At 38.2% G+C, this 14,795-nt stretch overlaps 1 protein-coding gene across 7 annotated transcripts in view; it reads left to right on the plus strand.

The window, feature by feature from the left end:
* The window catches only part of MYO3A (myosin IIIA), a 120,381-nt gene that overhangs the window by 11,214 nt on the left and 94,372 nt on the right, over positions 1-14,795 (plus strand). For all 7 annotated transcript variants that reach the window (XM_017817284.1, XM_017817280.1, XM_017817286.1 and 4 more), the window contains one exon: positions 2,061-2,195. In XM_017817284.1, the coding sequence (XP_017672773.1) occupies positions 2,061-2,195 (135 nt within the window). The remainder of the gene's footprint in view (positions 1-2,060; positions 2,196-14,795) is intronic.

Below are 14,795 nucleotides of genomic sequence, written 5' to 3' on the forward strand. Positions count from 1 at the left end.
AATTTCTGCCGTTTTTCAGTTAATTCAATAACAAGATCGCTAAAACCCTTCCTTATGAGAAAACTTATTCTTGTAGTCTCACTATGAAAGCTTAATGGCCTTTTTCCTGAAGATACTGGTGAGTGACAAATTTCTTGGAGACCAGTCAAGCTGGTCTCAAGACAAAGGGCTTGTATGAGGAACTTGAGTTGGATAGTGAAGAGACGTATAAGAAGCAAGTGAGCAAAGTCCTCTTGGGGCAGATGGGTTGAACAGAATGAGGAGCATCGTTCACTGGAAAAACAAAGCGTCCCCTTTCTCTGCCATGGTCATTTCTATTTGGCAATGGTGAGACAGGTTTTTGGCACTGAGTAGATGCTTTTCATCGATAGAAAATCCACTCATATGGATAGTGGAATTCACAAGGTAACCCCCATCTAGAATGGATTTTTCATTTCTTTTTGTGTAGTTGTAAATAGCAAATTGTATTAAAAATATTTTACATCTGGAAATAAGTATGTTAACATTTCTTGAGATCTAACCAATAAGGAAAACAACTGCAGTTATTCTGCCTCCTGTGGTCAGGAGGGATTGAGTATTTTCTCAGCAGGACTGATATACCATCTAATCATGTCCCTCAATGAGCAACTCCAGCACATAGGTGAAAAGGGTTTACCTGAGTCATCCAGTGCCTTCCATTGCTGGCATCCATATTTGAACTGAAGGGGTTTGCACAGCTCTTCACATGTGTTGGCAAAACTCGTCCTCATCTCTCATCCACCTCATCCACCTCCAAATGGATTTCCCTCACTCTCTAGGAAACCTGAGGTCTGTAAGGAAAGAGTGACAAAAAGCCACAACTCTTATAGTTCTGTAGGAAACCCCAGAGAAATAATGGATGTCACCAGCTTCTATGACAGTAGAAAATGAAAAAACTTGCAGATAATTCTAGAAAGTGGGATGGTAAATGAGTAAGATTTGTGGCTGCAATCACACTTCTTTGTGCATAGAGGGGTAGAGAGGTAATTCCAACTACACCATCTCTAGCTGGCAGACTAATGCAGTAACAGGTAACTTCCCAAGGCATCTGCGTATCTACCTACTTAAGGATTCCACTGTCTTTGCCTTGAAATCACAGAATGGGTAAGGTTGGAAGGGACCAACTGTGGGGTCATCTGGTCCAACCTCCCCGCCCAAGTAAGGTCATCCTAGAGCACATTCCACAGGATTGTGTCCAGATGGTTCTTGAATATCTTCAGTGAGGGAGACTCCACAACCTCTCTGGGCAAATTGTTCCAGTTTTCAGTCACTTCGGCTCACCACAGTAGAGAAGTTCTTCGTCATGTTCAGGTGGAGCTTCCTGTGCAGCAGTTTCTGCCTGTTACTCCTCATTCTATAGCTTGGCACCACCAAGAAGAACCTGACTCCATCTTCTTGACACCCTCTCTTCAGATACTTATAGATATTGATGAGGTCCCTTCTCAGTCATCTCTTCTCGAGGCTGAACAGGCCCAGCTCCCTCAGCCTTTCCTTGTAAGAGATGCTCCAGTCTCTTAATCGTCTTTGTCACCCTCTGCAGGACCCAATTCAGGAGCTCCATGTCACTCTTGTACTGAGGAGCCCAGAACTGGACACAGCACTCCAGATGTGGCCTCACTAGGGCTGAGTAGAGGGACAGGATCACCTCCCTTGATCTGTTGGCAATGCTCTTCCTAATGCACCCCAGGATGTCATTGGCCTTCTTGGTGACAAGGGCACACTGCTGGCTCCTGGACAGCTTGTTGTCCACATGACCCTTGCTCCTTCCCCATTCTCCTGAGAGCTGCTCTGTCATACCCTTTATGTTTTTTAGTTGAAATTGGTAAAGACAAAATTAAAAAAAAAGATGACTGTTTTGTACTGAGTGAACAGAACCAAGCTTTGTAGCCCTCTACATGGTTCGTTCACGTTCTGTTTGTTTTTTCCTTTGTATAATTTCAAGCTACATTTAATTGCCAGAAAATGCTATGTGTTGGGGCTTTTTTAAATGGCTATCATTATTAATTTATTAACTGCTATGTATTTCTCATTTGTGACACTAGGATATTGATGAAGAAATTGAAGCTGAGTACAACATTTTGAAAGCTCTCTCTGATCATCCCAATGTAGTCAAATTCTACGGCATGTACTATAAGAAAGATGTGAAAAATGGAGACCAGCTTTGGCTAGTTCTTGAGGTAAATAATACAGAAAAATGAGAGTTTTATTCCGGTTGGCATTCCAATGTTGAGTATAAACCCAATGAATGAGATGCAAGTAATTTGTTCAGTGTTTTTTTCTAGAGTTGTTACTCGTAAAGTGATGTGCTGTTGTTTAGTCTTTTCAGTGTTCTGATTTTAAAGGTGTGCTCTGAGTTCAGCATTCTTATTTTGATATTATACAGATAGTGCTGTGCCTTCAAAATTAAGATACAAATTCTTATGGGACTCATAGGATTTGCTACCTAAAATCTTTCTTTGATGAAAAGCTTGCCATGGGAATCTTCTTCTAGTAGCATTTCTTTAAGTATGACTAACACATAACAGTTAAAGAACACAGTATGGAGATTTTTTTCCTAAATGAAAGCACAGAAATTATTTAACTGAATTCCTTTTTTTTGGTGCAAGTAAATGCACAAATTGATAAATAAGCCAATAAAAGCATGCTACTGCCCAAATGCTGTTGAAAATAGCAGGATTTCCTCAAATGAAGTCAGAGCAAGGTAAGACCTGTAATTTGTGTGTTTCAGTCTTTGGTTTTGACTAATCTATGAGCAAAGAGCTTGATCATTATGATTTTCATAGATTCACAGCCTGTTCTGCAAAAACTTCCTCTTGTACCCAGAGGAAAATGAAGAAGAATATCTCTGACAGGAATAGTGAGCTTTTCACAACAATCAAAGCTTTTACTGTCATTTGATCAGCATTTGATAAAGTTGGGATTGAAGAATTGGTTGTATTTTATGATTTGTTAGTAATTAAATACAAATCTTCTGCCAAATAATCTCAATGATACAGTGGTATCTAATCCTGGAAACAAGCTATCAATAATGCTTCAGTTCTAAAAAAATTTATTCCAAAATCTTCTGAGTTCCCTTGGAAGATGTTTTTTAAAATAGCTTGCATTGGAAATCATAACAAATTATTAAGTTAGACTGACATCAAAAGATGTCAGCTCTTTGTGCAGTGACCATCTTGGAAAAACCAGCTTCCATTGTATCTGCTGGGCATTTGAAACTCCCATCTGTGAAACTTCTGGCCTATAAGGGAGGGATGCTGAACAGCCAGGATGGAACAGACTGTGAGGAAACAGTCAAGTGTTTACATTTTAAATTCTATTTCACATGAAATTGTGTTCTTAGTGTGAAAAACACAAGCCTACATGTGGAGTATGTTTTATATCTGCTCTTTTCCTGCCAAGCTGTACATATTAAAGTGCTAGTATAGAGTGTGTGGAATAGTCTTTGATACTTTCTGTCACTGCACATGTAGACCCATGAATGCAGTGGATTTCAGTTGGTGTGTGTATTTGTAGATATGCATAAGTAGAAAAATAAATTTCAATTTTGACTTTGGTGAAGCTTTCCTTTTAATAATAGTATTTGTGAAAGAAAACTGTCATGAAACAGATTTCTCTGTTGAAGTGGCACCTTCTTTTCAGCTTGCATTCAGCTTTACAGGGCTGTTGTCTGTCTGCTTTTCACAGCAGCTGTTAAGGTGTCTTGCAGTTTATAAGAATGTATATCTTTTCATCATCACCCTTTCGTGTTCTGTGATGGGATCCATGGGCAGGAGATTTTGGAGAAAGTGTCACAAATTCCACTAGGAATGGATTCTGATACATGGCAAAACTCAGCATTTAGTAATGGATTTAGAACTACCACTGTACTTTACCAACAAAGTTATTCTCTTGGGTGTTTAAATCCATATATTTAGGTGTTATCAATTTTTTCTCCTAGGGGAAAAAGTCCTCACCTCCTGTATCAATGGCAAACCAACCTGGAAAGAAAGATTATTGCCAGGTTTCTTTTCTCCTAATTCCATCTTCAGCACTGGTTATATGAACTGCACTGTTCATTTCTTATGTCATTCTCAGTATATACAGTGTGGTGATTTTTGACATATCTCATAAATTTTGGTAGCTCTTTTGTATTGCACTTGGTCATATTTGGATTTTAGGGAAAAGAGGCTAATCAGGTTTGAACTAGGCTAAAGTAAGTGACTGAGATACAGTTTGGAGGCCAAAAGGGACCAAGTAGCTAAAAAGACTACCCTATTATACTGTTAAGGGTTCTTGAGAGGTTTTAGTCCCAATATTGGAATTATCATAAAGTTGTCATACCTCTTAAGTTACCACCTATTCTGAATACTGGAAAAGACCTTGGATGGGTTTATAATGAAATTACTGCAGTCTTGGTGTGAAATATTCTACCCCGCCTTCCATCTCTGTTCCCCAAAATTAATCTGTTCTTACATGATTTGGTACCTGTTGAACCTGTGGTCTCTGGGACGAGATAGTTGGACATTCCATTTTTAACTAAAATTTAACTAAATTTAACTAATTTTTTAACTAAAATTGTGCTTCTTATTCCAAGGCATATGTCAACAATGAGGTAGTGGATATTCACAGTCCAGGCTGAAGGTATTGTCCTCTGACTAGAAATGATTAAAGCAGATGACTATCAAGAAATAGTTACCTGAAACTAAATGGAATTTAGAGCTGACCTATTGGTGTGGGTCATCTGACAGTTATTACTATGTCTATAGAACCAAAACCAGTTGCTTCAGAATGATGGAAATTATCTTCTACAGAATAATCCTGGATAAACGTGACATTTCTTCTGAATCTCCTCAAGTAAATAATTGCCTAATAGCACATGCCTTCATAGAAAATATTTTTTTCCAATTTTAAGTGAAACTCCTCATTTTCTACTGAGCATTTGAATTTAATTTTGTTTGCTGTGTTTCTGTCTCTGTGGTTATGTGCTTCTAACTGATCTTGTTAAGCATTTTGAAGTTGCTGTTCTGTGAGCTGGAAATATGCTTCTGAGAGAGTAGGAGCTGTTGTTCAGGGGTTTTTTTTCTTTTAAAAGAAATGATTTTTTTATATATATATGCATATATATATATAAAACAAAGTATCAAGAGATAAGTAGCCAGTCTCATACTTTGATTTAGCTTTTCAGTGTAGCTCTACTTGGTTGAAAATGTGCATAATGATTACTGAGGAAAATAAACAACCTTTTTGCATAACACACTTCATGTTACATGCTAGAACAGTATTTGTAGGAGAATTGTAAAGTTACCATGTTGTGCTCATCTTAACACATGCGAGGACTTAAATCTGAGATTAGTATAGAATATGAATTTTAACTAATAATTCAAAACTAGAGGAAATAATAGTGTGAGACCTTTTAGCGTCATTAGCATTGTTTTTGGTAATAAAGGAACCAAACTTTCTCAGTTCAATATTTTTAAGGAAAATACCTTTGGGAATGAAAGTGAAACAGGAATACGTCTATACAGAAGAACAGTACTCTTGACTCTCAGTTCAGAAATGCCCTTATCTCTGTAGGCTGCACTCAGATAGACTTAACATCTGTTCCTGTTTGGGCTGTTCTAATCACGTTTATAATAAAGAATACTGCTGGAGGGAGGATTCCCACCAGGTGCATTAAGCTTCATCACGTGCATCCAGAGATGCAGGCAGAAGAAACTGGCCTATTGAGACTGTGTTTAAAAGAAATCCCATGAGTATTATGCTTGGGATGAATCAGCTTAGCAGCTTCATGTCAGCAGACATCAGCATGATGACACAGCTAAGGCAGAGTGTGCTATAGCCCATTTCTTTCTGCTCTGGATGTTAGTTCAGAAGGGAAAATGTCCGAGAGTTGGAAATTAAATGATGGAAGATGGAACAGAGAGGTAAATCATATCAGGCCCCACAGGTGAGCACGTAGGTCGAGGGCAAGTGGGGAGAACAAGTGGCACAGCCGTTGCCTGAGATTTATTGCAAAGAACAACCTAGTCAAGAAAGAGTGAAGGCTGAAAATACCCCAGCAAGGTAAGTGGTAGGTGTTACACAGCTTTTACTTGCTACTGTAAACCAGAAGCCAGAGTCATAATGCAACATATTTCCATAGTTTGTTTCCTACACAGATCAGGTAGAACTTTAAGAAGCATCTTGGTCCATTTTCAAGAGACACACAATTATGCATGCCATATTTGAGATGAATTTGGGTTTATGAGTCACATAATTGAAGTAGCATATTTTATTGTTCTCGATATATTTTTATAATTATTTAATTAGCTAAAAATTACCTTGGTAGGGAAAAAATTTTGTAAGGAGAGACTTTCCACCCAAAAATACAGTTTTGTAATACCAAAGCATTTTGTAGCTCATTTCTGGAGAGGTAGAGGGAATTGCCAAGAAGTGTAACACAAATAGATTCCTTTCACTACTGAATGTCAAGAAGACTGACAAAATATTCTTTCCAGGTGTTTTTCTTCCTGTAGTGTGAACATTTCAGGAACATTTGCAATGCCCCGCTGAGTTAGACCAATGGTCCACGTAGCACAACGTTCTGTCTCCTGTGGTAGCACTAGAAGATGTTTAGGAAGGGTCTGTTGTCCAGTTTTTGCAGTCCATTTCCTTAATGCTTTCCAGCAACCATGAATGCTGTATTATGGATGTCCCAGACTATTCCATTTAGTATCCACTTATGGACACACTAAACGTGATGATGATACTGCCATGCTATACAGTCTCCTCTTAGAGCATGCAAGTTTAATTTTTGTATCTATTATATATTAATTTCTATTTATATAATATTCCACATAATAGAATATAATGTTTTCAACATTATGTAAACATTTCCAAATCTAATTATTTTTCAGTGTGAAGAAATTTAGAATCCTGTTCATGTGAGAGAGAGAGGAATATGTTACAGTTTCCAGTGGACTGCAGGCTCTATTTTCTGACCAGCTCTGTTGTTAGAAAGTACCTTCACAAATGTTTCAGTAGCTAGTGCAATCTGTGCAGGTGCTGGTTATGCACAATTCAGATTGAGTCAACCTGATTCATCTTTGTTCTCGTGTAGAACCATTTCTTGACCTAGTGTAATCTTTGTCAGAGAAATCATGTGCAAGTGTAGAGTAGCTTATGCTTGGAACCTGCTTCTCTGAAGAGGTGCCATTTTAACCTTTCCTTTCCCCTCAACCTTTTAATATGGAAAAAATCATTAAATAAATTGATAACTTAATAATTGTGCATTATTGCAGGCAAAGTGGTATACTTTGAGTTTCATCTTCTGGATATTTCTTTGTGTTAACTGAACCTGCTAACCAGACACTGATAACTCAAAAGAATTACAGAAATATTATCATGATGAATTATTGTGATTCAGTTGGCAGCTATGTTTACTAACTTAAAATTTGCCTGGAGTGATTCAAATTTGTAACTTACCTTTGATCTTTTAAAGTTAACACTAAGAGAAGAAATTTTAAATGTACAAATATCTAAATTCTCTTTTAAGTCCTTGGGATGCTTCTATTTGTGATACTTTTTTTTTTTTTTCAGAAAGAAAAAGTCTTAAACCCAGTAAATAGAAGCTCTCAGGAGTTTGAATTAAACTAGAATACAGAAAACTGTAGCGCATCAGTTCACCTGCTACTCTTTCTGCATAGACAAAATACAAACCCATAGTTAATCAGAGTAAGAACATAGTAACTCCTATGGGTAATTGTAAAGGTAGCCCCATACAGAAAAAAAGGAAAAAAGTGCCAATATATCAAACTGCCAGCCTGTTATACCAGGGCAGTGTCGGTCCATTGCTACTAGTTTACTTCTAGTGGCTTGCCTGGCCTGGGGAAGCTTGTGCATCTAGGATGCCAAAATGCTTGTAATAGGGTAAGAACCGAGAGAGAACCTGTCAAACAGACTGTTGCTGTGTTACAGGCACAGAATAGCCCACCAGTGTAGTTCCTATTCAGTTGCCAGTTACAAGGGCTGTTGCATTCATCTGGTGAGTCACTTAAATATAATGAGTGTGTAACAAGCTGAGATCCCCTGATAAAACTCCTTTCTGGGTTTGTGGAGATCCTTTAGAACTACCACCGTTCTTGAATTTGCTTCGAGATGGAGAGCCCAGCACAATGTGGAGAGTATCAATTACTCACTCCTTTCCAATGCTAAAAGTGACCCTTCATAACAGAGAGCTTTCATAGAAGGTTTAAGCAGTAGAGCAAATGGCTTTGGAAAAGGGGAACTGAAGGGGTAACAGAAGTCAGCTGTGATCTCAGGCAGCTGCTAGTATTTGTCAGCATTGTAGTACAGGAGTGTTATTAAGGAGGAATTGAAGGAGGATAGTGCTACAGTTTTCTGGGTTTTTTTGGCTGCTCCTTCAAAGCAGAGAGGAAAACATGTTATGTCTACAGGTACAGTAATGGATGCCAGCCCTGTGAGCTGATCAGGATTAGAAATAGATCTCTTGCTGCATAAGAAATGGTATTAGGACTGCTGTGGATCTTGACAGTAAAAGCAACTAGCATATGTTTGATGTGATTGAGAAGGGGCAGCCAGTGTGTGGGTTCAAGGGAATAATGGCATGTTCAGAGATGGTTGGTTTGGGATAAGTACTCACCAAGGCCAAAAGAAGAAGGTGTTGCATTAAATCCTGGGTAAAATTAAGAATGCTGAACAATACATGTGCACTGCTGCATCTGGCCTGGAGTGAATCTGCTGTGCTGTTGCACTGTTGTATCTGCTCTTTGGAGAGAGAAGTTTAGCAAATTAGATACTTCCAGATGTTTGCAAATCTAACTGTGGTCACAAGGAGAGCCTTAGAATTCATGAAATATGTATAAATTTTCCTCACAGATTCATAAATGAACAGTGACAGCACAATTTACATATGTGTCAGAGAATAATGAGTATAATTAATGCCCAAATCTTGTGTGGCTTAATAGTCTTGGATCCTTCACTGACCTACTATATGTGGAAGAGTTTCTGATGATGTTGCCTTTTCAACATTGCATGTAATTCTAATAAATGGTGAAACTCACTAAAGTACATCCTTCCTCTTAAACAAAAAAAGCAAAATCCTCTGCTTTGTTATATAATGTCCAATCTATGGAGTATATTTATCTAAAGAAATACCAGTCTCAGCACGTCCAGTTGCCTTGAGGAAGGGAGATTTTTTTCTGCTGTGGAATTGAGATGCTAATAGTGCAATTCTAGGTTGCAGTGTGGTTTCTACAAAAAAGGAGCAACCACTGTCCAAAGATCCAGGTATTGTTATTTTCCTTTTGTTTTTGGGAAAAAAAAGGCTAAAATGTTTCACTGCTGTTGTGTAGCTTAACTTGAATGAGGCTTCAGCTGTTTGAGAGCTGTGAGTCTGGGTGATGTAAAATATGAAGAGAGACAAGAAACTCCAGAAAAAACAAATACCACCCTGCTCCCTTCCCCCCCTTCCCCCAAAAAACCCCAACCAAACAAAAAAACCCAAACAAAACCCAAAAACTAAACAAAAACCCCCAAACCTACCAAAGCAGACTGGGCACAAAAAAACAAAGCTTAGAGCAAGATGGGTAGTTCTCCCCTTGTCTCCTGCTGAGATTTCCAGCACCATGTATGAGTCCTGATGGCTGGCAGTAAAGTAGTTTTCTCTCCATTAGCTTGTTCTCTTTCCTTTCTCATCTAATGGTGGTGTTGCTCTTCATGACACCTCTCTGTGCATGGAAGAGGGAGAGGGGAGCTGCAGTCAGTGTTTCAAGGCAGCTAATGCTTGTTCTTGAGCAAAGACGTTTGGCTGAAAATATCTGCAGCCTGCAAAGAAGGCACACAGCCTGAGGAGTTCCTGATCATGCAGACTAGTACATCTAAAATTTAGTGAACAAATTCATGTCATTGCAGCTGTTGGGACTTCAATTGTTGAATTCCATTTGACTGAAGATTTTGTATTAAAAAAAATAATACTGTTGTTATAAATCAAGAAGCATTTGGACAACATGCTCAGGCACACAGTGTGAGTCTTGGCGTTGTCCTTTGCAGGGCCAGGAGTTGGACTCAGTGATCCTAGTTAGGATATTCTATGATTCTGTAAGGAATGAGTAGAAGTATGAAAACTGGAGTTGTTCTTGTTGCTGTGATAGTTTTAGCAGGAGTGGAAAAATCCAAATTCCACTAACATAGTGGAAAATAACTAGTCTATTTGGGTTTTATGTCGGGGTGAGGGTGGGGGGAGGAAAGCTGTAATTTGCCTAAAAATTATTAGGTATTTCCAATTGACATATATAGAAGAAAAATTAAACAATTGAAAATTGCTTTTGCATATTTCTCAGCATAGGTCATTTTTCAGTAATGTGTATGGTTATAATTGCTCCATTCAGACCAACAGTGAATATTTTGATCCATTACGTGTCTGAATCAGTCTTGATTTCTCCATTTCTAAAGTATCCCTCTTTGCTTCCCAATTACAACAATTTTTTATACTTGAATCATATCCTATTTTCTCAAGACCAGAGATGTGTGGCTACAACTATCATTTGATGATTCAAAGTTTTACTAAACACTCATAATTTCTCTGCATGAGGAGTATTTTGTATTACATTGTGGCTTGCACAGTTCACATTTTTTAAACAACTGGTGAGCATATGTTATGGCCCACCTTGCTGGAGAATACTTACATACAAAAAGCTGGTTCTGAATAACCTCTAATGATTTTTGCCACTGTGCAGTAAAGCAGAAGTCCAGAAAAAAATTCCTGAGTTTTGCCATTCTACTATGTAATTAAATAGCATGTGAATACTTTGCCTTTCACATTCTAATATTTAACATCATTTTACTTTCTGTACATTTTACTTTTTATCACAGTTTTACTAAAATTGTTTATTTTGTTTAAAAACAAAATAAAACAAACCACCAAACCCCACATTTGCATAGGTTTGGGTTAAATCCGAGATAACCAAATGTCCTTTAGCTTTTGTGAGGAATAGCATCAGTCAACATAAGAGTGCTTGGGCTAAGACTTGTTGCTCTTTGCTTCAGACACTTGAATATTAAACACTTTAATTCAAGTGTGATAGACAATATAATTTTGCTGGATTTGCTCAGTTTACATGTTGGGTCTCTTTATAAAAGGGAGTGACCGAAGGCACTACAGCAGTAGGAAGAGGGATCTCATTCTCCGTTGGGCAGAAGGGGCTGGAGGCTGCAGACTTTGGGAGATGAGTTCTATAGTAAGGAACAAGGAACTGGGATGTGCAGAAAGGAGACAGCCAGGTGTCAGTGGTGATGAGAGGTTCCTGGGCTCCAGAAAGAATGTTGGCATTCGTTGCAGTTCAGAAAGGTGCTGACTTTGCTGAAACCAAACCCTGGAAGTATAGAACTGCCTTGTACAGACACAGTGAGCAGAGAGAGATTTACAAAACACTTTAATTTCAATTCTATCTGATCTAGTCTCTCTGAGTTAATCATTCCAGTAGTTTATTAAAAGAAGGGGGAAAAAAAGAAAAGAAAGAAAAAGAGGCTTTTGAGTTTAGCATCATTTTGGTTCTTATAAAATTATCTTTAAAAATGTCCTTCAGAATGTTCTTGCTCATTAGGATCCCATGACAGAGTCTGTAGCTCCTTTTGTAGTCACCAGAGAAAGGCAGGCATGTCCTAGAGTTAAGCTAACTTGTCAGTTAAGCTGACAAGTCCTACACTCTCCTGCAAGGAGAGGAACTGCCTTTTGGATGAGTGTGTTTCAGCTTCACTCCTTTTGTAAAACCAGCCTTTAGACAAGCCCCATTGTTTGGATTTGCACTTCCCCAGTCGTGCTTTTAAACTCGATAGGGAAGATTTCTATTGCAGTAATTTAAATTACAGTGAATTATGCTAAATTATTGTCTTCATGTAGAAACACACACATAAAATGAATTATGTGTATTGTGGACACGGTAGTACTTGGAATTACTGTCTGAACCCTGAATCACAGAGAAATGGTGCTACAAAAGAGGAAGGTGCTTTGAAATGTTTCTTAATTGGTGAAGACAGAAAAAAAGCAATGAGGTTCTAAGCAGGCAAAAAAAGCTGTGAGGTGCTTGCTGTTACCACAGACTGCCCTATTTACTTATGAGATTCTGTGTTTTCTAGAGCCTCAGCTAAGTTTGCAGCAGTCAGTAGAAATACTTCTGTTGGTATTATTGATCCCAAACTTAGGCCCTGGTTTTTCTCACTACCTGAGTGAATGTTTCTGACCTCTAAATGTTATGTTTATCACTGCTCCTTGTGTATAATAAAGCAGTGAATTGCAACTAAGTTTTCCCTATCAAAATGTTCTATCTTGGTAAGCTGCCTCTTGCATTTGCTCCAAGAGTCCTAGGCTCTTTACTGACCAGCTTCGATTTTCCAAAAGGATCCTTCCATTTATTTGATTTTTAAAAAATTAAAGCTGTGTTATGGTGTTGCCAGGCCATGAAGCTATAGTTGAAGCTCCTTTAGAATTTCTGTTTTAAATATGTCTAGATCTCAGTTGCTTTACAGAGCACTATTTGAAGTCATGGCTTGGTACCACTTCAGCTGTATAACCTTTTGAGGAGGAGATGTGGACAGGTGATACATTAATTTCTTCATTAGTAACTTCATGGGGAGGTAAATCTATTATAACATAAAGAACGTGAATTATGGGATGGTGCAATATGAAGTTTACTTCAGGATGAGCTAGCAGGGGAATTCAGTTGTGCTATGCCCAGTAAACCTTTTTAACAGCACCGTCACCTACTTGCTTTTTTTCATGCTACTAGAGACAAAACAATATCACAACTGTTTTAGAACAGAAAAAATCCTTCTTTGAGGGATTAGTTCTCTTTGTTCTTGTGTATGTAAAGCCTTGGTAGCTTCATTCAACTATGCTGAGTTTGAAAAAAGAAATTTAGAAAAAGGCAATAATGGCAGAGTTGTGGCTTTTCCATTTTGGCCACGATGTGAGGTGGGGATATGTTTATTCTGACTGAGAAAGATAAGAGTCTGTGAAGGCTGGCATTGCATAAGATGAAACGGGCAAACTTTTCCTCTGGCTGTCTGTCTTGTCAGTGCTTGTGCGTGGCAAAGAAAATGGGAAGTTAAAAGCCAAACTGAAAGGGGAGAAGTCAGAAGCAACAAATAAACACCCGTGAGGCTCTGACTAACACAGACCTGGAGGTGCTAGATGATACAAGAGAGCAAAATCATAAATACCACATGGTTTGTCATCACTGAAGCTAAATAACTCAGGAATGATATCTGTTTCAGTGATACATTTTGTTCACGCTGAATTGAAAGCAATCAACTTTACCTAAAAGCATGGAACATTGCTATGGTTTCTTATGGTTATGGATTGTCTTGTCCGGTTGTTAGGAAAAATAGGAGCCACAGTGCACATCTTTCTGCCATTTGAGATGAAATTAAAACGTGCTGTGTGGACAGGAGCTGCATATTAAAGCATTTGGCCCGTTGAAGAAAATAATTGAGTTCCCTGTAAGTCTTTACAAGGACCTTGAAGTATTTGTGGTAGGTCTTAGGTGCTCCCAATTGAATGTGCTCTCTGGCAGTAATAGTTGTGAAGATACATCACACTGTAGGCAGAGAATAGAAGTTAACATGGTCACAGCTGATCCTGAGAGATGGTCAGTCCATGGTGTTCTTTCTTGGAGACAGAAGGCAAAGAAAGTGACTCTGGAAATGGCTATATCAGGTAGATTCTATTCTAACAGAGAAGATCTCTTTTGAAAAGTTGAAAATGGAAGGAAATTTGAGTGAAAAAGCCCCAGAATCATTGCGTTCACTTTCCTGAGAATAGAAAGGATGATGGAGCAGCAGGGTAAGGATAATAGGTTAGGAGAGTATGCTTTACCTGGCTTGGGGTTCTGGTAGGTACCTGTATTTAGGAAAAATAATGTAAAAATGAAGGAAAAGTGCCAGGATAGCTGGCAGTTATTGAAAGACATTAAAAACACAATATCAAATTAGCTGATGCAGAGAAAAAAATAGAAGTGCAGTAAGAGGCAAGTGAGAATGCATCAGGGTCTGCTTCTTTTAATATTTCAGAATGCCTTCAAAGAGGAGAAACAAAAATGCTCAGCTAAGGCATTTACGGATAACCTCTGAGGGGCTAATGTGGAGAGTGGTAAAGAAAAGGTTACTAGAGAAATGAGATACAAGAATATTTAGTGTATGTCTTTACAAAGTGAGGAAAAATAATGACCTAGGGAAATACAGACCAATCTGCTTGACTTTGATACTCACAACAATTTAATAGAAACCATTGTAGAAATACCCAGAACCCAGTAACATGATAAGTGGTTGATTTGGACTGGGTCAGAACAAATAGTATTAATAAAATCTCTTTGTTTAACAGGATAACTGCTGTAACAAGGGGAAAGCAATAGATGAGATGTGTCTTTTGTAAGGATTTTATATGGTCCCATGTGACATTCTTGGAGGAAAATGTGGAAATACAGAAATTTCACATAAACAATAAAGCGAATAACCTCTTTCTCATAAAACTGGACTTAGTTTACTTTTGGGCTGGGAGAATCTCAAGGTGGGCATCTGCTTTTGGTCTGTTTCCTTAGTAGTAACTTGAGTAATGAAAAAAGTCCACAAAAAGTTGAAGTGGACACCTAGTTTAATTACAGGCACATTAGAGAATTGCATCAGATTCACAGTTGTGAATACCAGAGGAATTTTTTTGAATCACAGAAAGGTGATTCATACAAAGTACTACTATCCGTAGGAAGAATAAATGGGACATACCTGACCATGCTGTGGTTATACAG

The sequence above is a fragment of the Lepidothrix coronata genome, unplaced genomic scaffold (genome assembly GCF_001604755.1).
Source record: "Lepidothrix coronata isolate B3197 unplaced genomic scaffold, Lepidothrix_coronata-1.0 Scaffold59, whole genome shotgun sequence".
Lineage (NCBI taxonomy): Eukaryota > Metazoa > Chordata > Aves > Passeriformes > Pipridae > Lepidothrix > Lepidothrix coronata.